We start from the raw sequence: 24702 nt of genomic DNA, 5'->3' as shown, positions 1-24702 counted from the left end.
AGTCTGGGAAACTGGTAAGTATGGGGGTGACTTGTACGGTGTGGCAGATACTACCATAAGCTTGCTGGGCAGACTAGATGGACCATTTGGTCCTTTTCTGCCATCGTTTCTGTTTTCCATGAGTCCACATAGAGCTTGTCAGATCCAAATCAGGTGCCAGTGGCCGAAGGGGGATGACCCTAAAATTGTCAATCTATTTTGCAGGAAAAAGAGTTCTGGCCCTTGATTCCACAAGTAATTAAAGAATTAGGCATAAAACTTCCTCAGGTAGAGGAAAAAAAAAAAAAGTTTCACCGATGCTGCATATAACCTAGTGTGCCACCTGCAGTCTCTCAGTATTGACCTGTACCCAAGCCAAGATGATTAAACAGACACAGTAATTAAGACTCCAAACCCCCTCAACGAGCAGGGGAAAAGGTGAAACTTCCAAGGTGGAAAGCGGAAATCCTTTCCAACAACAACCAAGAAGAACATCAATGAATCCCTCAACAACTCTGCATTCTACATTAAATATCAGTACATGCGGACTCCACTCCTCCAAAGGGTTGGGTTCTAGACTGATCTGTGGAATTACAGAAAAAAATTAGCAAATAAGAACCAAAATTTTCCTTTCCTGTTCATACCCACATCAGTCCAATCTTCCCTACACAAGGTTGGACAGAGATAGACCCACTTGAACACTCTCAAAACCCATGGAATCTGAAGCCCAGACATCCAAACGATGCCTCCTAGTGAAAGTATGCAACGATTTGCAAGCAGCCGCCCGACAAATCTCTTGCAGGGACACCTGTTGATACTTGGGACCAGGAGGTCACCTGAGAGAGAGTCGAGTGAGCCTTCAAACATTCTTGTATGAGGAGACCCTTACAAATGTAAGCCAACAGGTAATCGTAGCCTTAGATGCCTTCCATCCTTTCTTCGGACCATTCCAAAGCACAAAAGAGGTGATCTGACAAAACGGAAACTATTAGCAACCTTAAGGTACCTCAACAATGCCCGCCATTCATCCAGTACTGAAGTTCCCTTCATGCGAGGTGCAGACAAATCCAAATCTGGAAAGGCTAAAAGCTCTACTGTTTGATTAAGATGGAAAGCAGAAACAACTGTCGGGATGTAGGAGGGTACTGTGCACGAGACCCCCCCCCCCCCCCCGGAGGACTCACTAATGAATTCATTTTAACAAGAGTATTAGTGAATCCTATAGTAGATTATTTGACAGTGCCATGGTCTGACCATTATTTAATCAAGCTGTTAGCTGAAAATGAATGGCCCTGCCTGTTTTCTTGTAATACATTAGAAACATACTCGATGAGTTCCCGGTTTGATATGGATTCCATTCGTGAAGCCTTTTTACCTAAATCATATGAGAATGTCTGTTCCAATTCCATAGAAGCAGTAGTTCGTTGGAAACGTTCAATTAGGTCAGCTTTAGATCAAATTGCTCCGCTTGAGAATAAAACTAGGACGAGAACTTATTCTGTATCTTGGTTCACTCCCGATTTGAGTTCTGATCTGAGGAAATTTGAACAATGCTGTAGAAAATCCTATTCAGAGCAAGCTAAAGATGTCTTTATTAAGCTAATGGATGAATATAGGATTAAGGCTGACCAGTCTAAGCGCCAATATATTTCTAACAAGATCCGTGAAGCCACCAATCAACCTAGAGAGTTTTTTTTATTTTGAAATCTATGATTAAATCACCTAATATTGGCACAGGTAATCATATTGATCCCAATCAGATAGGTCAGCTTTTGTTAAAATAATTGGAGTTGCTTGTTCCTTTCAGAGCAACTCAAGAAATTGATTATCTTGATACCCCAATTAGATGGGAAGTTTTCAAGTAAACTACTGTAGAAGAAAACAACCACTATCATGGCTAACCTCAAAAGTTAACTATTGCACATTAAGCAATTGCTGAAATGTGTCCTTCAAATAGCTTAGAAATGATCTTGCCCCCTTTGTTACGAATTTAACCTTTAATGAAGGACATATTCCGGATCTTCTGAAGGAAGCTTTGGTACGGCCGGTTTTTAAAAAAAGCCACACTTGGCACAGGACAACTAAGAACTATTGGATAAATTACTTACCTGATAATTTTGTTTCTTAGTGTAGACAGATGGACTCAGGACCAATGAGTTATGCGTCCCCTGCTAGCAGATGGAGACGGAGTCAGGTTTCAAAGCTGACATCACCCTAGATATACCCCTGCAATGACCTCACCCATTCAGTATTCTCTTCAAAAAGCCATTATGGACATATTATTGAAGAACTTGATTAGAATTTGGATACAACTTGATTAAAAAACGATCAAAAATTGGAGACCGCAGCTGTACTCAACATACATAAGCGCTGAAGCCCAGTAATACTGTAGTTGTTCTGAACTAGGGGTAGGGCAACGGCTTACCCATAATCACATGGAATAGAGGTCTGCCTCATAGGTGATTCCTTGGTGCCTCTCCTGGGCAGACGTGGGCGGGATGCTGAGTCCATCTGTCTACACTAAGGAAAATGAAATTATCAGGTAAGCAGTTTTTCCATTTCCTAGCGTGTAGCCAGATGGACTCAGGACCAATGGGATGTACATGTTGCGTCCAGTCTCAGACGGCTTCGACCTCTGTGCCTCACCTTTCTTCCTTCTCTCTCCACAAGCCTTGGGAAGATGGCTGCTGCCGCGTCATCATTCCGCTCTCTCCAGCGTCCCCGGAACAGCTACGGCCTTGGTGTTCACCATGTTTCTCCTGAGGGCCTGTAGGGTGCGCGTGCGCATGCCACCCATGTATTTATCTAAGTCATGGCGGGAACCTCAGGGGCAGCCCCTCCGACTGTAGTCACGCTATCTGGGTATTTAACCTACCCTTCGTTTGCTAACAAACTGAGTTAGCCGCTGGAAGTTCTTTCTGCCCTCCGGGGTCATTCACCTCTAACCTGGATACCCGCTCCTCGGGGGCCCTATGCTTTCTTTCAGGTGCCTATCTGAGATACCGGGTACTTGCTCCTTGAGGGCCTGCGTTCACTGCCTTGGTGCCTGCAAACCAACTACTTCTGCCTGTCAGGATCTTCAAATACAGCTATCTATTCAGTCAGTAAACTAACCTTGTCAGCTTGTCTCACCTCCAGCTTCAGTGCTGCGAGTCTACATCCGGGACTCTCTTCTACCCAGCGCAGCCTACCATCATTGGAGTGTGGGACGGGTCTCCCCTGCCGAGGACCCCAGGACTACTCTACTAGGTTACCTCACTGCTGCCACCCCCTGGGCAGTACCACCAAGCTGTATAAACAAATACAAATTCTCTGTGTGTATATAGAGTCTAGCCTATACTGTGGTTCCTCACGGGGCTCCTCCCTGTGGGAGTGGCCATCTCCGCAGTACCCAAGAATCCACTCAAACACCTCGAAACCATAACAGTACAAAAGCTACTCCTGAACAGGGCGGGAGGCTGCCCACGGACCAGTTAGCACTGCCCTCGCAAAGGCTGCGTCCTCTTGGGCCTGGACATCCAGGCAGTAGAACCTGGAGAAGGTGTGTAAGGAGAACCATGTCGCTGCTCAACAGATGTCGGCGGGAGACAGTTTAGCTTCCGCCCAGGATACTGCCTGGGCCCTGGTAGAATGAGCTTTGACCTGTAGACATAAAGGCTTCCCCACCTCTATGTAAGCTGCCCTAATTACTTCCTTGATCCAGCTTGCGAAGTTGCTTCACCTGGTTTCTTTCTCCCATGAAGAACAAACAAGCGTTCTGTCTTGGTTCTGAGTGTTCCAGATACCCCATTAATAGTCTACTGACGTTTAGATGGTGAAGGAGGCGGTAGTCTTCTGTGACCTTGTGTTTATCCGGAGACGGTAAGGAGATGGATTGAGTTTCACCTAAACCAGTTTTTGGGTACTTGCCAGGTTCTTATGGCCTGGATTGGCCCCTGTTGGAAACAGGATGCTGGGCTTGATGGACCCTTGGTCTGACCCAGTATGGCATTTTCTTATGTTCTTACCTTTGGTAAGAAGGAGGGAACGGTCCGAAGCTGTACTGTTCCTGAAATAAATCGAAGGAACGGTTCCCGACAAGATATAGAAACATAGAAACATAGAAATGACGGCAGAAGAAGACCAACCGGTCCATCCAGTCTGCCCAGCAAGCTTCACACATTTTCTCTCATACTTAACTGTTTCTCTTGGCTCTTAGTAACCTTATGTTCTAATTCCCTTTTCACCCCCACCATTAATGTAGAGAGCAGTGCTGGAGCTGCTTCCAAGTGAAATATTAAGTTTGATTAGTTGGGTAAGCGGCAGCATAGCTCTCTGCCATGAAGCAGAGGGCAATGCTGGAAATGTGTGAAGTATCAGTTTTTCTTTTCCCCTGTCATTGAAGCAGGGAGTCATGCCGGACATGCACCGAAAGTGAAGCATGCCTTGAAAGTCACATTAACTATCATCAAATATTGAAAAGCCTAATAATTGGTAATACCTATAGCCCATGAACCCATCCCTGTTTTTTTTCTTTTTTTCTTTTCTTTTTTTAATTGGGAGATGGATGCCCTTCATCCTTCTACTCTGTGAAGGTGGACACCTACCACCGGCCACTGGCATCCCGCTCCGTTAATGCCTCTGTGGCTACTGCCGCTCCATGCAGTGTTTTACTACCTGCTCTTTATATGCGTCCTCTAGAACTGATGGATCCCATCCCTGGGTTTTTTTATTATTTATTTAATTGGGAGATGACAGCCCTCCATCCTTCCGCTCCGTGAAGGTGGACACCTACCACTGGCCACTGGCATCCCGCTCCGTGAATGCCTCTGTGGCTACTGCCGCTCTGTGCAGTATTTTACTACCTGCTCTTTATATGGACACCTACCACTGGCCACTGGCATCCCGCTCCGTGAATGCCTCTGTGGCTACTGCCGCTCCGTGCAGTATTTTACTACCTGCTCTTTATATGTGTCCTCTAGACCTGATGGATCCCAACCCTGTTTTGTTTTGTTTTTTTTATTTAATTGGGAGATGACAGCCCTTCATCCTTCCGCTCCATGAAGGTGGACACCTACCACTGGCCACTGGCATCCCGCTCCGTGAATGCCTCTGTGGCTACTGCCGCTCCGTGCAGTATTTTACTACCTGCTCTTTATATGCGTCCTCTGGACCCGATGGATCCACAATGTTTATCCCATGCCCCTTTGAAGTGCTTCACAGTTTTGGACTTCACCACTTCCTCCGGAAGGGCATTCCAGGCATCCACCACTCTCTCCGTGAAGAAATTCTTCCTGACATTGGTTCTTAGTCTTCCTCCTTGGAGCCTCAGCTCGTGACCTCTGGTTCTGCTGATTTTTTTCTGTTGGAAAAGGTTTGTCATTGTCTTTGGATCGTTAAAGTTTTTCAAGTATCTGAAAGTTTGAATCATATCACCCCTGCTCCTCCTTTCCTCCAGGGTGTACATATTTAGATTCTTCAATCTCTCCTCGTATGTCAACCGATGAAGACCCTCCACCTTCCTGGTCGCCCTTCTCTGTACCGCCTCCAACTTGTCCTTGTCTCTTTGTAGATACGGTCTCCAGAACTGAACACAGTACTCCAGGTGAGGCCTCACCAAGGACCTGTACAAGGGGATGATCACTTCCCTTTTCTTACTCGATATTCCTCTCTCTATGCATCCCAGCATTCTTCTGGCTTTTGCAATCGCCTTGTCGCATTGTTTCGCCGACTTCATATCATTAGACACTATCACCCCAAGGTCTCTCTCCTGCTCCGTGCACATCAGCCTTTCCCCCCCCATCGAATACAGTTCATTCAGATTTCCACTCCCCAAATGCATGACTTTGCACTTCTTGGCATTGAATTTCAGCTGCCATATCTTTGACCACTCTTCCAGCTTCCTTAAATCCCGTCTCATTCTCTCCACTCCTTCCGGCGTGTCCACTCTGTTGCAGATCTTAGTGTCGTCCGCAAAAAGACAAACCTTACCTTCTATCCCATCCGCAATGTCGCTCACAAAGATATTGAACAGGACCGGTCCCAACACCGATCCTTGCGGTACACCACTTAAAACCGCTCTCTCTTCAGAGAAAGTTCCATTTACCATCACGCATTGTCTTCTGTCCGTCAACCAGTTTGCAATCCAGGTCACCACTTCGGCACTCACTCCCAAGCTTTTTGTTTTATTCACCAGTCTCCTGTGCGGAACCGTATCAAAAGCTTTGCTGAAATCCAAGTAGATGACATCTAGCGCTCTTCCTTGATCCAATTCCTTGGTTACCCAGTTGAAAAAGTCAATCAGATTTGTCTGACAGGATCTTCCCCTGGTGAATCCATGCTGCCTCTGGTCCATCAATTCTCCGGACTGTAGATAGTTCACTATTCTCTCTTTCAACAGTGACTCCATTACTTTTCCCACCACCGAAGTGAGGCTAACCGGTCTGTAGTTACCAGCCTCTTCTCTGTTCCCACTCTTGTGAAGCGGGACCACCACCGCTCTTCTCCAATCACTCGGCACCACTCCTGTTTCTAGGGATCTATTGAACAGGTCACACAGCGGACCCGCCAGCACATCTCTGAGCTCCCTCAGAATCCTTGGATGAATCCCATCAGGCCCCATGGCTTTGTCCACTTTCAGATTCTTTAGCTCTTCCCATACATTTTCTACTGTAAAATGATTTTCATCTATTCCACTACCCTCCAGCTTCTTGTGTAGAAATGGTCCTTCTCCAGAACCTGTAGTTCAGAGATGCGACGAGCCGAGCATATCGCCACCAAGAATACAGTCTTTAGTGTTAATAGGAAAAGTGACCAACTGCACAGGGATCTGAAGGAAGACCCTGCCAAAAAGTCCAATACTAGATTGAGGTTCCATATGGGGATCAGCAACTTTAAGAGTGGTCGGAGATGTTTACCCCCTTTTTGGAAACGGGCCAAGTCCAGATGCGCCGACAAATGGGTTCCGTTCACCTTGGCCTTGAAGCAGGATAGGGCTGCCACCTGGACCTTCAGAGAGTTGAGGGACAATCTTTTGTTCAGACCATCCAGTAAAAATTCCAGGATCATGGTTATTTTGGCCGTTCATGGAGGCACCCCATGCTCCCCCACCAGACCTCAAATTTTCTCCAGATCTGTATGTACATCAGGGACGTTGAAAACTTCCATGCACTAAGCAATGTGGCAATTACATCCGCTGAATATCCGCGCTTCATCAGGCGAGCCCTCTCAAGTGCCAGACTAGTCCTCTGATGTTTGATCTTGCGGATGATCTTGCCCAGGAGAGGCCTCCTCTGACCAGGTACGGACAACGGCATTGATCCCTTGGGAGCGTTGATCTTGTCTGCGACTGAAGAACCTTTGTATTGTGAGATGTAGCCAGTAGGTCGAAGGACGGGAGGCCCCAGCGATCTACTAGGAGCTAGAAGGCTCGGGTCGACAGCGTCTATTCCCCTGGATCCAGACTTTCCCTGCTGAGAAAGCCTGCTCTGATTTGTCTTTTCCCGTGATGTGAGAGGCAGAGATCCCTTGCAGGTTTAACTCCACCCATTCCATAAGGAGGTCTATTTCCAGAGACACTTGGTGGCTCTTGGTTCCTCCCTGGCGGTTGATGTAGGCTACAGTTGTTGGGTTGTCAGACATCACTGGATTGCTTGCCCCTGGAGCCTGTGGCTGAACTGCAGGCATGCTAATCTGACCGCCCGCGTTTCCAGGCGGTTTATGTTCTAGTTCGCCTCTTCCTCGGTCCATCGTCCCTGGGTTGTCAGTTCCTGACAGCGAACTCCCCGCCCCCAGAGGCTTGCGTCTATTGTGAGGACGATCCAGCCTGGAGGAGAGAGGATTACACCCTTGCTTAGATGAACTTCCTGTAGCCACCACTGGAGCCAAAAGCATACTTCCATCGGCAGGTGGAGGGAATTGAGTAGTCTTGAGACAGTGGGTTCCAGCATGACAGTAAGGAGTATTGGAAAGGCCGCATGTGTGCCCTCGCCCACAACACAACTTCCAGGGTAGATGCCATGAGGCAGAGGACCTGGAGATAGTCCCACACCCTGGGGTGCATTGTGTTAGTAAATTGACATACTTGGTCCATCAATTTCCTTCTCCTCGAGGGAGGGAGGGAAGGAGGAAGACCTTGCCCTGCTTGGTGTCTAATTGGGCCCCCAGATACTTTAAGGCTGCTCTTGTCCATGTTCACAACCCAACTAAGTTCCTGTACGAGAGAGCTGACCCTGCTGGTCATGTGGAGGCTCTCTTCCAATGTCTTTGCCCTGATTAGCCAGTCATCCAAGTAAGGGTGCACCAGGATCCCTTCTTTCCTCAGTGCCGCCGCCACGTCCACCATAACTTTGGTGAATGTTTTGGAGGTAGTTGCCAGGCTGAAGGGCAATGCCCGGAACTGGTAATGGCGGCCCAGTACCACAAAGTGCAGAAAACGCTGGTGGTCTTGATGGATTGGAATATGAAGGTAGGCCTCCGAGAGGTCCAGAAGGATCAAGAACTCTCCTGGTTGCACTGCCATTATGATGGAGCGAAGAGTTTCCATGTGGAAGTGGACTATCCATAGGTAATGGTTGACGCTCTTGAGATCCAGGATGGGTCGGAAAGAACCCTCTTTCTTAGATTCGATGAAATAACACCCCATGTTTACATGTGGTGTAGGTACTAGAGTTATAGCCCTCAGACTGAGGAGCCTTATCAGTGTGGATTCCACTGCCAGTTTCTTGTGCTGGGAGTGGCAAGGTGACATGAACTTGTCCCGAGGAATACTGCAAAATTCTAGAGCATAACCTTCTCGTATGATATCCAGCACCCATTTGTCTGATGTGATCTAGACCTACTGCTGATAGAAGAGGGATAGTCGGTCCCTTATCTCTTCATCCCAGGGATGGATCAGCCCAACTTCATTGGGGAGTTCGGGTCGAACCTGAGCCCGAACCTGTTCCTCTTTTCGGTTGTCAGTTCCAAAAGGACTGAGACCTTCCTGAGGGCAGAGATGACGAGTTTCTGTAGGGCCAGGAGCCCTCATGGTGAGGGGCGCTGTGACCTCTTTCTTATTTCCGGTAGCCGGGGCACTGGAGATTCACCCCACGTACTGGCAAATTTCTCCAGTTCGCTTCAGAATAGAAGGGATCCCTTAAAAGGCATCTTTGTGAGGTTCGCCTTTGAAGTTGCATCTGCTAACCAATTTCGCAGTCATAGTTGCCTTCCAACCACCTCCACAGAGGCTACTCTCTTCTGGCAGAGGTACACACCAGGTCCAAGCATGCATCTGCCAGGAAGACTGCAGTGGATTTGATCGCCTCTTCCTCGGGCGCCCCTGAGAGATCTGCTTCTCTCGAGAGGAGCAGACACGAGCAAGCCACTGGAGCACAACAGGAAGCGATTTGCAGTGTCATTGCTGTCGTGTCAAAGGCTTGCTTAAGGATGGATTCCAACCGCCTATTGTGAGCATTCTTCAAGGCCGCTCCTCCCTCTAAAGGGATACTTGTTCGCTTTGAGAAGGCGCAGACCAGGACACCCAATTTCGGGAAACGCAGGCATTCCCTGACTGCTGGGTCCAGAAGGTACAAGGCCTCCAAGGCCCAACCTCCTTTAAAAACTTGCCTCCAGGGCATCCCATTCCAGGTCAACCAACTCCTGGATGGCTTCCAGCATCGGGAAATAGCAAGAAGCTTTCTGTAGGCTCACCAGGATGGGGTTCTTTGGTTCTGACATTGGGAGTTCTGGGCACAGAACCTGAGTCTTCAGGGTTTGGGAGACTAGAGCCGGTAATTCATTTCTGTGGAAAAATCGAAGTATGGTCCGGTATGGTTCTAGGCCTGGAGGATAGGAGCTATCGGGTTCAAGTAAGCAGTAAGAAATCTAGGCTATTTAAGGTTCTGTCTGGAATGCCTCAGGGATCCGCTCTTTCAGCTCTTTTATTCAACAACATCTATCTAAAGCCGATTTGTCACATGTTTGCTGAATTGGATGTCTGTTATAGAATTTATGCAGATGACATCCAATTCTACATTCTGATTAGAGGATCTTATCTTGGTGTGATACAGAAGGTTGCTTCATGTTAGCCAAGCTTGTAAACTCGGCAAACTAAAAATAAGCTGGTGATCAATATGGAAAACACAGATTTTCTCTCTCGCTCCTATCCATCAGAAAGGAGAGAAACCCATTTAAGAACCAAGTCATCAATCCCAATTTCTTGTAAATGTCTTAGCAAAATATTATGATCTATAGTGTCAAAAGCTGGTGACAGATCAAGCAGCACCAACAAAAATTTGGTGCCAGAATCAAATCCTCATCTGAATACATAACATAGCGATAGTAATAAAGTCTCAGTACTGTGGCCTGGCCTAAACCCGTACTGCTGTAAATCTAGACTGTCACATTTGTCCATAAAATCTTGCAATTGTTTAGGAAAACTTTCTCTAATATCTTAGTCAGAAAAAGTAAGTCGGAAACTGGATGTTTCCTAGAGTGTAGCCAGATGGACTCAGGACCAATGGGTTATGTGTTCCCCTGCTAGCAGATGGAGACTTGAGTCAGGTTTCAAAGCTGACGTAACTCTAGATAGACCCCTGCAGTGACATCAGGCATTCAGTATCTCTCCTTCTCCTAGCAGATGTGGACGCTACTCCACCAGGTGTTGGTGTTTAGTGAGATTGCAGTACTAATTCAACAAGAAATTTTACCTTCAAACTGAAAAGAAGATGGAGCCCTGCTCCCTCCCCCAGTTCAGAATTCCTGAGGTGATTTCCGAGATCCCTCAGAGGTGTGCCTTGGTCCGGTAGCCGGCTCCCAGCGTGGCCTTTGCTGCTGAAGCAGCTGAAAGGCAATGGGTGCAGATGACGAGTGTGGCAGTGAAGGCCTAAGCCCTCTCACCCCGCAACCGGAGACTCTCTGTACTCAGCCGGTAAGCGCTGAGACCATAGAAACATAGAAATGATGGCAGAAGAAGACCAAACGGCCCATTCAGTCTGCCCAGCAAGCTTCGCACTTTTTTTTTTTCTCTTATTTGGAATTCATTGCCAGGGTGTCTGAAGGCAGAAACTTGTTTTAAACTTTTGGAAAAATGGCAGCCTTCAATATGTGAAAAAGTATAGAACGTGTTGACTTGACAATGATGTTGCTGATAATTCTTGACTTATGCTATTTTTATAGATTTGAACATTTGTTGGCCAACAATTCTTGAAGTAGGGAAATGTTATGTCTGTTTTATGTCAATAACACCTTTGTTTTATGTATTATAATTATGGATGTTAAATTTGTACACCACTTAGAACTGTAGATAGGCAGCTAATAAATATTTTAAATAAAATAAATCTGTAGAAAAGGATTTCTACATGACATCTGCAGCTCGGAAATCCTCCTGGCCGAACAGATTGCCACCAGAAAGACCACCGTCGGAGTTAAATCCTTTATAGTCACCCTATCCAGCAGTTCAAATGGAGCTTCACATATGCCTGTCAGAAACAAAATTAAGATTCCAAGAAGGGCATGTCCACCGCACCAGAGGATGCAAATATCCCCCCCCCCCCCCCCCCCGGAAGAAAGCAAATTACATCCAGGTGCACTGCCAGGGCTATACCCTGCACTTTACCCCGAAGACAGCCTAATGCTGCCACCTGCAATCAAAGGGAGTCAAGAGGCTAGTCTTTTTACCCAACCCCTCTTGTAGAAAGGCTAAAATATGTGAAACTGAAGCATGAATTGACCATACTACTTGCCCGGTATATCAGAACTCAAAAACCCTCCAAATCTTAACGTAGGCCAAGGATATGGATGGTCGTCTAGCCTGTAATAAGGTGAAGATAACTTCCTTGGAATAACTCTTCCATCTCAGATGTTTCGTCTCAAAAGCCAGGCCGTGAGACAGAAGTGAGTCGCTTGATCCAAAAATGTTGGACCCTGGTGAAGAAGCCTCGATAGGTCACCAAACCTTAGAGGCCCATCCACTGGCACATTGACCAAATCTGCAAACAAGGAGGATGCAGCCACTCAGAGGCCACCAAAATTACCCACCCCAGCACCTTACCCACTAGCAGTCATAGAGGATCATATAAAGCAGAATTCCTGGAGGCCACATAAGTACTAGAGCATAGATGCCTTTTGCCCCTTGTTCTCACCTGCAAGTGTAAAAACGTGCTGCCTTGGCATTCTGCTATGACAACATTAAGTCAATGTAGGGCATTCTCCATCTGATCCAAATGAGATGTATTGCTTTTTCAGATAGCTCCCATTCTCCAGGGTCTAGCCGCCTTCGACTGAGAAAAATCCATCTGGATGTTGTCTACCCCTGCAATGTGAGACGCCACCAGGAATGACGGATGCTGTTCTGCCCAGCAAACAGACCCCTAGGCTCCTGAGCCACTGCCCAACTCTTTGGTTCCTTCGTGCCTGTTGATATAAGCCACTGTTGCATTGTCCGACAAAACCCATACCAGCTGACTGCGGCAGAAAGGCAAGCATTGCGAAACGTACCACCCCCATCTTTAACAGATTAATAGACCACAATGCCGCCACCTCCTTCAACCATTGGTCTTGCGCCGACTGACCTTGGCACACCACTAACTGGTGAGACTAGCATCTGTGATCACTATCACCCAATTCGGGATTTCTAGCTGTACTCCGTGACTCAGATTGGCCTGCCCAAAACACCACAAAAAGACTGGACCTTGCATCCCCCCCATAAGTGGAAGATGAAACTCCTCAGACAATGGATTCCAACAGGAGAGAAGAGACCTCTGAAGAGGTCATATATGAGCAAACGCCCAAGGAACCAGTTCCAGTGTGGATGCCATAGAACACAGGGCCTGTAAATAGCCCCAGACTTTGGGTACTGAAAGTCCCAAAAATGTAACGAATCTGAGACTGAAGTTTCAGCATCCAGTCCTCCGTGAGGAACACCTTTCCCACTTGAGTGGGAACAAAAGCCCCCAGGTACTCCAGGGATTGAGACGGTGTGAGTTGGCTTTTTGCCAAATTCATCACCCAGCCCAGAGAACTCAACCTCTCAAGGACCTGCTGCACCAACTGCCAACTTTGTTCGAATAAGCCAGTCTTCCAGATATGGATGTACCAGTATTCCTTCCCTTCTGAGAGCTGCTGCCACCACTACCTCCTCGTACTTTCCCCTTACCATTGTGAAAGTACGAGGAGCAGTCGCCAACCTGAAAGGAAAGGCAAAAAAAAACTGAAAATGCCTCCTCCCCAAAATCATGAATGAGAAATCACCAGTGTTCCGGTCTGATGGCTTTACGTAGATATGCCAGGAACTCTCCTTTGCATACTGCCGCAATGACAGAGTGCAGAGTCTCCATCTGAAACCAGGGTATCTTGAGGGCCGCATTTACCTTTTTTAAATCCAAAAATCAGTCTGAAGGTTCCCTCCTTCTCTGGTACCATGAAATAAATGGAATACCTTCCGGTTGTCTGTTCCTCTGGAGGAACAGGAACTACAGCCCCCAAATGCTGCGAGCGGCCCATGGTCCCTTGAACTGCCACCTTCTTGGCATGTGGGGCACATGGGAAGATTATGTAGGCCTCTTGAGGCGGATGAGGGCAAATTGTAACACGTAGCCATCTCTTATCACATTTAGAATCCACTAGTTTGTTGTAATTTTGATCCACTCCTCAAAAAAAAAAAAAAAAAAAAGAAAAAGAAATAAAAGTCTAAACGACCCTCAACAGCTGGAATGGAAGAGTGGTCCAGCCTCACATCATTGTAACTTGGATCCTCCGGTTCCCTGCCCAGGGTTGTCCTGGGTTGGCTTCCGTCCAACACGAAAGGACTGTCCCCAAGACTGTGCTCTTCCCCGAACTGTCTTTGGGGTCCCAAAGAGGCCTTATTTTGGTGAAATCTCCTATTATTCCAAAACAGTAACAGGTAGGAAAGGATCTTCTTCCACCCTTTGGCCTGTCCTCCAGTAACTTATGCCCTTTGGACTCAGAGATGCCTTACTAGTTGCTCCAAGTCCTCTCGAACAGGAATTAGCCCTGGAACTGGAGAGCTCATGTGACTTGGGCCATACATCAGCCAACCAGTTTCTCAGCCAAAGCCTGGCCGACACTGCTGACATCATAATTCTGGAAGATGTTTGATTAGGTCATACAGGGTATGCACTACATATGCCACCGCTGCCTCCAACCTCTCTACCTGCTTCTTTGCAGAAGCAAGAGGTAGGCTCCTTTGCATTGGACCCAACGCAAACAAGCTCTTTGCATAAAGCTACTGCAAAGCGCAGTGTATATGCCTAAAGCCAAAACCTCAAAAATTCTCTTGAGTTGGACTTCCAATTTCCGAGCCTGAACATCTTTCAGCTTGGCTGAACCAGGCACTGGAATACTGGTCTTCTTGGTCACCACCAACACCGAAGCATCCACCTTTGAATGAGTCAAAAGCTTGAGTTTTTCTTCGGGCAACAGGTATAATTTAGCCATAACTCTACCAGCCTTCAGGCTGGTCTCAGGAGTGACCCACTCCCTGAACACCATTTCCTCACCAACTGGTGCAAAGGAAAAACCTTTCCCAGACCTCTCAAACAGAACATAACAGGGTCCGCTCCTTCCTGATCAGACTTATCCTGTGGAATCTCGATACTCAGTTCCTTAAGAACATGCGGAATCAAGGACCACAGTTCCTCCTTACGGTGGAAAAAAAAAAAAGAAGACATACTACCTTAAGGTCATCCTCTGGACCATCATCTGACCCTGCTCCAGGAGAGCTATCCAGTGAACCTCTGAAGCTTCAGAGCCAACAAAGGCCTCCCTGGAATTATCCAGGAGAGTCAACATTCCCGGAATCCTCCATATACTATCCAAACTCCTCTTTCCGGAAACCTTAGACTTTTTTATTGGACAAGAATCACCCTTAAGGCGATATTGGGGAATGAGATCTCTTACAACCTGCTTTCCTGTAAAACAAGCCTTATGCAAAAGCAAGATAAAATCCGAAGAAGAGGCAGCGGAATCATCTGAATCTTCCCCCAGCTGGTCCTTCTCCAACTCAAGAGGCTCCCTGCTTCTCCCTGGAGATGTGCACAGCTTGTCATCAAGGTGTGGGAATCTCCTACTTCTGCAGAAACCTCTGCTGCTACTTCCCCCAAAATGGGCACCATTCCTGCGCTAATGGGGAAACATCCACAGCAATCCCTGATATCCTCGGAGCTGTCTTGTATGCAGCTGCTGTAGTGCTTACCCCCCCCCCCCCCCCCCCGAACTGCCTTCCACTCCGGAGACGCATCGGGAACACAGGCCCGTTCTGGAGAGTTGCGCCCCCAACTCTCCATGTGATCTGCAGCACTTGTCATGCGCCATAACTCCCGCTCAGGTAGGAGCTGTGCACAGGCCAGAGAGGCCCGAGTGCCACATGTCTCCGGGAGCTGCGTGCAGAGAGGAACCGCGTGGCAATGCTTACCATCTGTTCCCCAGGATCTCCGAACAGCACCAACAAAGACACGACTGCCCACACAGAAGGAAACCCAACCTCTCGCTCAGAACCAACAATGCTTTTTTTTTTTTTTTTTAAAGAGGAAAAATAGACTTCAGGATACCTCCCAGGGAGTTGTTAGGCTCTGGTAGGTCCATCCTCCCTGGTTTGAGGACAAGAAGCAGGGGATTGGAGACCCTTGCATTGGCTCGCTCTTAGCTGGTGGTCCAGTTCCTTCTCCTCCGGGTTGCAGGTATTACACCTCTACCAACTTATAGAGCCACTGCATTGGCGCATTAGGTTATATGCAGCGTCAGTGAAACTTTTTTCCCCTCTGTCTCCATCTGCTGGCAGGGAGGCAAAAGCCAGGAGTCTGGACTGATCTGGGTATGAACAGGATAGATTATGTGTTGATGATGATACCTATGTGGGAAATCCAGTATATGCTCAGAGCTCAAAAGTTTCTGGACTCTATGAGAAACTTTCACCCAAACTTGGTGCCAGATGACTTGTACGGCTGTATTGTGGTGCTTGTCCACTGAGAAAAAAAAAAAGGCAGTTCACATAAGATGAACAGGGCCTCAGCACAGAGATCTGCTCCCACTGTACTCCCAGGCCTGTTTGAGCTACAGTGCAGGGTCCAAACAACACCTGCAGGCCAGCACAGAGGAATAAGCTCTCTGGGGGAAAAACAGTCACAGAGCAAAAAATAAATCAGTGCATGCAAAGCCCCCGTTTCATCACAGCCACCAATTAAGAAGGAACAGAAATTATGTAGGTTAGGGTGAAGGGGAAGCAAACGTTACAACATACATATCCGTGATGGCCTTGAACGTCCCCCCCCACCACGCCAACTCACGGGGATTCTCTCTAGCCGCCCTCCCCGTTACAGAGCTGTTATTTTCTTACCAGAGTTAGCAAGCGTGAGGGCTTTCAGCAGGACATACTCCTCCTTCTCCAGGCTCATGGCCTTGTACTTGCGCACCAACTGCAGCACCGAGCCGTTCAGATCCAGCATGCCCGCCGTGCGCGAGAAGTCCTCATCCATCACGTAGTCGTCGGCATAAACGATCTCATCCTCGAAGGGCAGCGAGCGGTACGCCACCCCCAGGATCAGGATCTCCATCCAGACGCTCTGCAGGACGCTCATCTGATCCGACAGCGAGAGGGAGGAGAAGCCTGGGAGGGAGAGAGAGAGACCGAAGTGTGAGCAAACATTTGGGAGCAACAGCACGAGGTGGGCCTGTCCGTCCGTCCGTCCATTACCTGGGATATTTTTGGCCCAACTGATGATGACCACAATCTCACGGTCCGCAAGATCACACAGCGTTGTCATTGCTTTCAGATAACTGTCCGGTACCGTTGGGTCAGGCATGGCGTACAGCTTCTCAGGTTCTGCCACCAACAGGTGTGACACAATCGTGTTTATAGTAGCTGAAAGGCAGGGAGAAAGCCAATAAAACAAAGCCCATGACTTCTTGCATTTTATGGGATGCCTGACCACGCGCATGGTTATAGGAACAGGTACTGCACTATTAAGACACCAGGCACAGATGGTTATCTGTGGGCCGAATTTGCCTAAGGTCCTTGGCACAAGCCGTTACCAGAGCTGGCACTACAGGTGTCTAGCTGGGCGTTAAGGCGCCGATACCTGGTGTCTTGGCACTGGGAATGCCTAGCTGTGTGTGTTGGAACGGGCTCTGATACTGCAGACCATCCATCTCAGGCCGCCTCTTGTATTTCTGCCGGCCTCCTCGTACTCTGTCCAGTCGAACACCTGCACAAAGAGACCCCCCCCCCCAGACCTATGTTTTAGGCACAAATACCAAGTTCAGAAGCAAAAACCCAAAAGTCTAATTCCACCCTGCCAAATCTGCTATCCCTGCGCTGCAAGCCATGCACCCTACCCCCATTTGTGGAAGCCTGATCCTGTCCCCCATCAATTCCAATCCCATCCCACCAAAATCAGCTATCCCTGCACTGCAAGCTGTTACTCAACGCACAATTAAACTCTGGAATTTGTTGCCAGAGGATGTGGTTAGTGCAGTTAGTGTAGTTGGGTTCAAAAAAGGATTGGATAAGTTCTTGGAGGAGAAGTCCATTACCTGCTATTAAGTTCACTTAGAGAATAGCCACTGCCATTAGCAATGGTTACATGGAATGGACTTGGTTTTTGGGTACTTGCCAGGTTCTTGTGGCCTGGATTGGCCACTGTTGGAAACAGGATGCTGGGCTTGATGGACCCTTGGTCTGACTCAGTATGGCATTTTCTTATGTTCCTGAGCCACCCATCTGGCTGGTAAGCAGAATCCGCCTGGTAAATGTAGTGCTAGCATGAGCATTCAAATATTGAAGGGGGTTGGGGGGCGACAGCTTTGGTTCTCTCTGTGGTATCTTCCCCTCTGCTTACTGCCACCGTCTCCGCCTTGATAGTTCCCTCTGTCCTCTCCGAGGATGTGGGGAGCAGCAGCAGCATGAAGCATAACTAATGTTATACATGGAACATCCCAGCAGTGTGAAAGCAGACTGGGTGGGATGAATACAGTGGTTTGATTATTTAACAGAGAAAACTGAAGCACACTTGAAGTCTGGACACCCATAGAAAGTCCATTTACTCCAGTGCATGTCTCTCTGAATATGTTTTCTCTCCAAGACAAGCGTGACTCTCCCCCTACCTCTGTCAGCAACCCTGAGTACTTCTCTATAATCATCTGGGATATATATTCACCGCAGATTACAGAAGTAAAACATAAAATGCATCTATGCATGTGCCTCGCTATAGGCATGTGTTTGCATCTCTGTGCATGTTACATCCATCCCAACTGTTTGACTTGATACATAGTGTTTGATAATTCATTAATGCATGCTTGGAAGATATCAGATTTATTGGAGTAAAAAAAAAAAAAAGCCTCAAGTTCAAGTTAGGCTGAGTGCTCATAATGTGCATCTAAACCCCAGTTCATGCCATGGCCATCACAGCCTCTGTCTAAGCCACGGCTTTTGCTGTCAGGAGCCAGTTTGTGGCACTCACAGCTCACGTCATGTGGACTGAGGCCTATATGTAACCCGATGTATATTTTTTTACTGCAACGAATTTGATATTTTCAAAACTTGAGAGCAACTTTTTGACCTAGCTCTCTCTCTCTCTCCTCTCTTGTGGCCTCACTAAAAAAAAAAAAAAAACCAACCAAAAACGCTAATGTTTTAATTTTAAAATCATGACAAAATATGATTTGCTCTACAGAAATAACACGCTCTGATAGTTCCTGCACTTGTGGGGTGGGGGGGGGGGGGGGGGGGAGCAGCTTGGGTCAGCGCTTCCTGACGTTACCTCTGCCATCATTCCCATGCTAGGAATCTCTCCTCAACGCAGCGGGTGACTGTAGGAGCGGGTTGGGGGTGGGGAGTTGGCTCCAGCCCCCGCCCATATGTCTTACCTTCCTTCAGCATACCCACTTTCAGGCACTTGGTGAAGCGGCAGGCCTGGCAGGCTTTCCTGCGACGTTTCGTGATTTCGCACTCGTTGGTAGCCGGGCAACTGTACTCGATACTGCCTGCAGCAGAGAAACAGGGAGGGATGAGGTGAAGAGGGGCTCATCAGTTCAGAGGAGACGGGACAGGAAGACCAGGGACGGCAGGAGGAATGCACTGTGGTTAGGAAGAGCACAAAGGGCTGTGGCCAGAATAAGAGAGAAGAGACGGAGACGCGCAGAGGACAGAAAGACCAGCACAGGCAGAGAGAGAGAGATGGCAGCGGAGAGTCCTCTTACCTTGTATTGTGCGTTTGAAGAAGGCTTTGCAGGCCTCGCAAGAAGCCACCCCGTAGTGGTATCCCGAGGCAATGTCCCCGCACACCAGGCACAGGCGTTTGGGCATGGAGCTCAGCATGTACTTGCCCCTGCACTGGGCGTCGCCCTGGTCCTCATCGCAGCGCCGGTGGGGCGTGCCGGCGGGGATGTGAAGCAGCTGCGAGTCCAGCTCATGGCCCGGCCCGCTCCCGCTGGTGTCCGAGGAGGCGCTCGGGCTGTGCTGCTGGATGCTCTCGGGGCTGGCAGGCTCGGTCTTAATGTACAAATCCGCCCGGCAGTCCCGGGAAGACATCGTGAGAGTCACACCTGCAGGGGGGGGGGGGGGAGAGAGAGACACAGGGATATCAAACTCCGGCAGCCACAACCAGGGATTGGAACCGAGACTCAGGCGAGGTGCAGGGAGTCCATGACAGCACTGGGAATTAGGACCAAAGCACTGGGAGAGGACTTCCCCAAGGTCACACAGGGTCAGGACTGGACTCACAAAGACAGCTGGAGAGAGAGAGAGAGAGAGATTTGCTGCATAAGGGCTTCCAGTATGCACTACCCATGTGGACCTGGGGTTCTTGGGATAAAATTTCAGCACAGCCAGCTACGGCTTTTGACCTTGGGAGGTAGATAAGTTAGGGAGCTGGCGCCCTTGAAAGGAGGTTAGCAACTGAAGTGCTCTGAATACGGGACCTTCCCTAGGCACTCCATGCCCTTCAGCTTTCCGCGTCTCACCTAGCTCCTTCGGTGGAACAGACACGGGTTCCCAAAACTGCAGGATGATGCAGCTGCCAAAAAAAAAAAACAAAACACGGCTCTCCCAAAAGCCCCACAGGTTCTGTGTGCCCTCCCTCTCCCCCCCAACGAGGCTGGTAACCTAAAACACAGTTCCAGCTCAGCATTATGAAATCCCCGCAGGAGGCCTAGCCCTTCGGCATCTCTCAGTGCTACCAGAGCAGGGCAGGTTAGCAGCGCGGGCTCGGGTCTGGGGGAAAGGGCAGCTCGCAGAACACCAGATACTATCAGGGCCGTTTCCAGAGCCACTTTTTACAGGGCAGAAACGTGGAAGCTGGAAACGCTTCTGACCCTGCATCGTCCCACGTGTACTGCAAAAGTAGTCTCCAAGACGACAAAGCTGGCAGGCAAACAATGGCCTTGCCAATAGCCAGGAGTGCGATACCGGCGTGGCAGACCTGCCACCGGGCAACCAGCATAGCACAAGCCAGCAAAGTCAGGTGTCAGACAGCATCATTCCTCTGTGCGCTACACCCACCTCAGGAACAGGAGAGGAGACAGGCAGCTGTTTTTTTCTTTTTTTTTGGAGCTCAACAAAGTCCCATCTGCTGCTACACTAAACCGCACGGCATCCATCCTCCTACAGCAGCGATGGCTTAACTCCAGTCCTGGAGTGCCACGAACAGGCCCGGGTTTTCAGGATACCCACAATGAATACGCATGAGATGGGATTTGCAGACAACGCAGGCAAGTGCATGAAAATCTTTGTGGATATATCCCGGAAACCTGGGCCTGGTTCGTGGCACGTGAGGACTGGAGTTAAGCCATCGCTGCCCTGGAGTCTCACACGGCATAAGAGGAAGATCTACCGCGGACACCATGACTGGCAGGGAAATGGTTCTTATTTAAAAAAAAACAAACAAACAAGTAAACCAGAGGGCGATACCCCCCTCTGCGTAAACAGCCACCATGGCAAGGAGGAGAAGAGGCTGCCACTCCTGGCTTTTACGTGGCTTCTTTCTATAAACCGCATTCCCACAGGCCATGGTGCGACACCGATGCTGCTCCGAGAGAGGATAAGAAGAGAAGGGGCATCGGGGCAGAGGCCATAAGGACCGTTAATCCAAGAGTAGAGAGGATGAAAACCCTCAGAGATCCTGGAGAGATTACATCGTCACCGTCTAGAGCCTTCTGGGTTTACCCAAAGTTTGAAGTTAGAGTCTACTCTATATAAAAAGGAGGGGCCTCCACACCTGACCAGACAGTGAATATCACCACACACACACACACATGACACACACACACACACACACACGCATGACACACACACACACACACGACAAAGTCTTCAAATGCATAGGAAGAGCAAAGCTTCCCTGCACTTCTCACCCAGCCCAAGATAGCTCGGCCTGTCAGAGGCACTGAGCAGTGGGTCTTGCCTTGTTCCCGGCACCTGTTTTGGCCAACACAAAAAGAGTAGCTAGGAAGGCACCTACAGGCTGTGAGCCCTCAGGCTGTGGACCAGTTTTGGCTGGCCAAGGAAAGATCGGGCTGGTGCGCTGGCTGGAGTCCTATTTAAATAAATAAGCCTGGCCCCCATTCATTTAGAATTTCTCATTAACTGCTTCCCCAGGTCTAATAAAGAACCGTCCAGAGCAGAGTAGAATTAAAAAAAAACCATTTAAATTATTACAAGAATTAGTCATAAAAAAAACAGGCATAAGCACAAAGGCTGGGGCATCTCTTCTGCAGCTCCAGAGAACAAGCCCTTGGCAAGTTCAGGAATTTTAATTGCAGAGCAGGGGGTGATGTCTGTAAAATGAAATTGGGGTAACCATCAGCTCATCCCACTGCAGTCACAAGGCAGCAAGAAGTCATGGACCACCACAATTACAGACCCACAGCAACACTGCTTAAGAACATAAGAACTTGCCATGCTGGGTCAGACCAAGGGTCCATCAAGCCCAGCATCCTGTTTCCAACAGTGGCCAAAACCAGGCCACAAGAACCTGGCAATTACCCAAACACCAAGAAGATCCCGTGCTACTGATGCAATTAATAGCAGTGGCTATTCCCTAAGTAAACTGAGACTAAGCTGTTCGGGAGGAAAACCCTTCTGCATCTACCATGCCTATGAAAGTTGCAACGGTCACGCTGCACCCAGTGCACGCGCTCCAGCATCCCATTCCCCACCTGCAACCTGGACCTCTCTTCCACTTGCCCACCGCCCATAAAATCCACCCCAGCAACCTGCTCCCTTCACCCCATCCATAAGCAGTTCCAGAAACTGAGTTCCTGTCCCAGTGGCACGGCTCTGTTGCGCTGCATCCCCACAGTAAACAGAAACCTATCTGATGCGAATAGAAATTAAGTAAGATTCAAGCTATAGTTAGGCTTGAGCGCTCAGAGTGTCACTGTCTAAGCCACAGCTTCTATCACGTGGACCGAGGCCTATGTGCCAGCTGATGTATTTTTTTTTTTTTAGTACAATAAATTGGATATTTTCAGAACTCGAGAATTTTTCCCCGACCTGGCCCCTCGTGTAATCTCACTAAGAAAACTTAAAAAGTTGGCAGTTAATTTTAAAATGCAAAAATCACAACAAAATGGAGTTTGCTGAACAGAAATAACATTTTCTGACCGTTCGCTGTGACAGGTGTGGCAGATGAGGACCGACTGGCCCCCTCCCAGTTATTTCCATCTGCCACTTTGGGTAGATAAGCAGATAAATGCCCACCTCAACTTTTCAATGCTGTTCCTGCCACTCTACTCATTATCTGTCCCGAGCATGTTTTAAGCTCTGCTGCAGAAGTAAAGGAGTAGCCTGGCGGTTAGAGCCGCCGTGAACCAGGAGACCAGGGTTCAAATCCCACTCTCTCTCTCTCTCTCTTTGTGACCTTGGGCAAGTCACTTTACCCTCCACTGCCTCAGGAACAAGCTGTAGATTATAAGCACTTTGAAGTGCTGAGAAAAAAAAGTGTGAAAAGCTGAATATAAAAATCTAAATCAATAAGTTATGGTGCTGGCCTCAGTTGAGAGGTGTTTTTAGGCCTCCTTCTCCTCTTTGGTTCTTACAAGTCCCACACCTAATCTGCCTCCCGGGCCCCCTTTTCCCAGGTAGCATATTGAGAAGCGGCAGGATTCCTCTCCCTGCCATCCTAACATAACCTTTCCAATACTTTGGCCTTACACACACACACACAACTCCCCTGCCATTCCCTGCATACCCTCAAGCATCTTTTCTCCCTCCATGCAACATACACCTTTCCCTTCTTATGCTCACTTTGTCATTATAAACAAACATACTTCTTTGCCATCTTACCACACTTTCTTTTTAAATCACACTTTTTCTCTTGCCTAACACACACACACACACTCTCTCTCTCTCTCTTCCATCCCCCCTTTCTGTGTTTGTCCAGTTCGCATCCCCCTAACCATCCACACACAATTCATTTCTAAAAAAAACTATATATATATATATATATATATATACACACACACACACACACACACACACACACTCCAGGACAGACCCGATCTCGACTATAGCAGACACTGCTCCTCCCAAGTAACTGCACTCACCAGAAAGATGCACGCTCTCTCCCCAACACACAGTCTGCTCCTCCTCCCCATCCCTACGACCTTTAAGAGGGCAAGGGGTGCCAGGACTACCCAGCTCCCTCCCCTTACTGCACAGTTCCCAGCTGCCTGCAGGTCTCCCAGGGCCTGGGAATATCGGTGAGACTTGATTGGGGGTTGGAGAGGGGCAGGTTAATCAATGAGAAGTATTCGGGGGGGGGGGGGGGGAGAGGGAGTTTGGGTTTTTTTCCCACCCACGTCCAAATTCTGGCAGCCATCACAAGTCAGAGGCACGGATCGCCCCTCCCCGACCAGAGCCAGGTTAAATCTCACCCCACCCGAGATCTGGGTCCTGGATCAGGCAAAGAGAGAGAAAGAGAGATGACTGCGGCAGCCGCCCCCTTACCCCCAATCCAGAAAAAAAAACCCAAACCATCTTCCCCGATGACTTATTGCAAACCAGCAAGGTTCATGCACACGTCTCATGGGCGCTATAGAAATGAAAAGTAGAAGTAGTGCATACACGCACGCATATAGCCTTTCAAATCATTAACCTAATCATTTCATTATGAATTCTGCAATAAAACCTCCCCAAGCCTGAAAACATTGCCCACGTCAAAAAAAAAAAACAAAAAACAACCCACAGTCCTTCCCACTCACACTGCAGCCCAGTGTTCCGTGGAGCACATGGGAGACAAAATCTTTACCCTCTCTGACCCAATCAAGCAAAGAAATGTTTTAAAAAAAAAAACAAAAAACCCCAGAAAGGGAGGGGGGGCACCGACCTGGGACTTGGGGGGGCTCCGCTGCATGCCCCCTCCTCCCTGTGGTCTCAGCCGGCGCTCCTCAGGCTGCGGCTCCCTGCATCGCTGTTGTAGGACACACAAAAGGACATTTGTAAGCCACTTCCTCACTCGGTATCCTCCAGCTGACAAATGGGAGGAGGGCGGCGCTTCTCATGAATATTAACGAGGGTGGGCGGAGCGAGGGGGGGGGGAAGAAGCCTTCCGCATGCGGCTCTGACTCCCGGCCCTCACTGGCAGGGAGGGGCAAGAGGCTAATCAGGTATGCACGCTCCCTCCCCCGCCCCCTCGCTGGGCGGGGGGGCGGGGGGGGGGTCAGGGCAGGAGAGGCGGCCGATGCCTTCCCCCAATCCCCGCCCCCGCCCTGCCCAGCCTCTCTGGGGCTTTCTGGGTAGTGGTGAAGTAA

At 48.7% G+C, this 24702-nt stretch overlaps 1 protein-coding gene across 3 annotated transcripts in view; it reads right to left on the bottom strand.

The window, feature by feature from the left end:
• Window positions 1-24435, bottom strand: part of ESRRA (estrogen related receptor alpha) — a 58903-nt gene extending 34468 nt beyond the window's left edge. For 2 of the 3 annotated variants that reach the window (XM_029614797.1, XM_029614799.1), the window contains exons 1-6: window positions 24279-24434; window positions 19153-19497; window positions 18820-18936; window positions 17034-17159; window positions 16649-16816; window positions 16292-16561 (exon numbers count right to left, since the gene is read on the bottom strand). In XM_029614797.1, the coding sequence (XP_029470657.1) occupies window positions 16292-16561; window positions 16649-16816; window positions 17034-17159; window positions 18820-18936; window positions 19153-19483 (1012 nt within the window). In that variant the 5' untranslated portion in view covers window positions 19484-19497; window positions 24279-24434. Of the gene's footprint in view, window positions 1-15663; window positions 15921-16291; window positions 16562-16648; window positions 16817-17033; window positions 17160-18819; window positions 18937-19152; window positions 19498-24278 lie in introns of those variants that run through there. The other variant, XM_029614798.1, reaches the window with a different exon arrangement.
• Window positions 24436-24702: the final 267 nt, after the last annotated feature.

This window comes from Rhinatrema bivittatum, chromosome 8 (assembly GCF_901001135.1).
Source record: "Rhinatrema bivittatum chromosome 8, aRhiBiv1.1, whole genome shotgun sequence".
NCBI lineage: Eukaryota > Metazoa > Chordata > Amphibia > Gymnophiona > Rhinatrematidae > Rhinatrema > Rhinatrema bivittatum.
The sequence above is the reverse complement of the archived record's forward strand: the minus strand, read 5'-3'. Positions and strand labels throughout refer to the sequence as shown.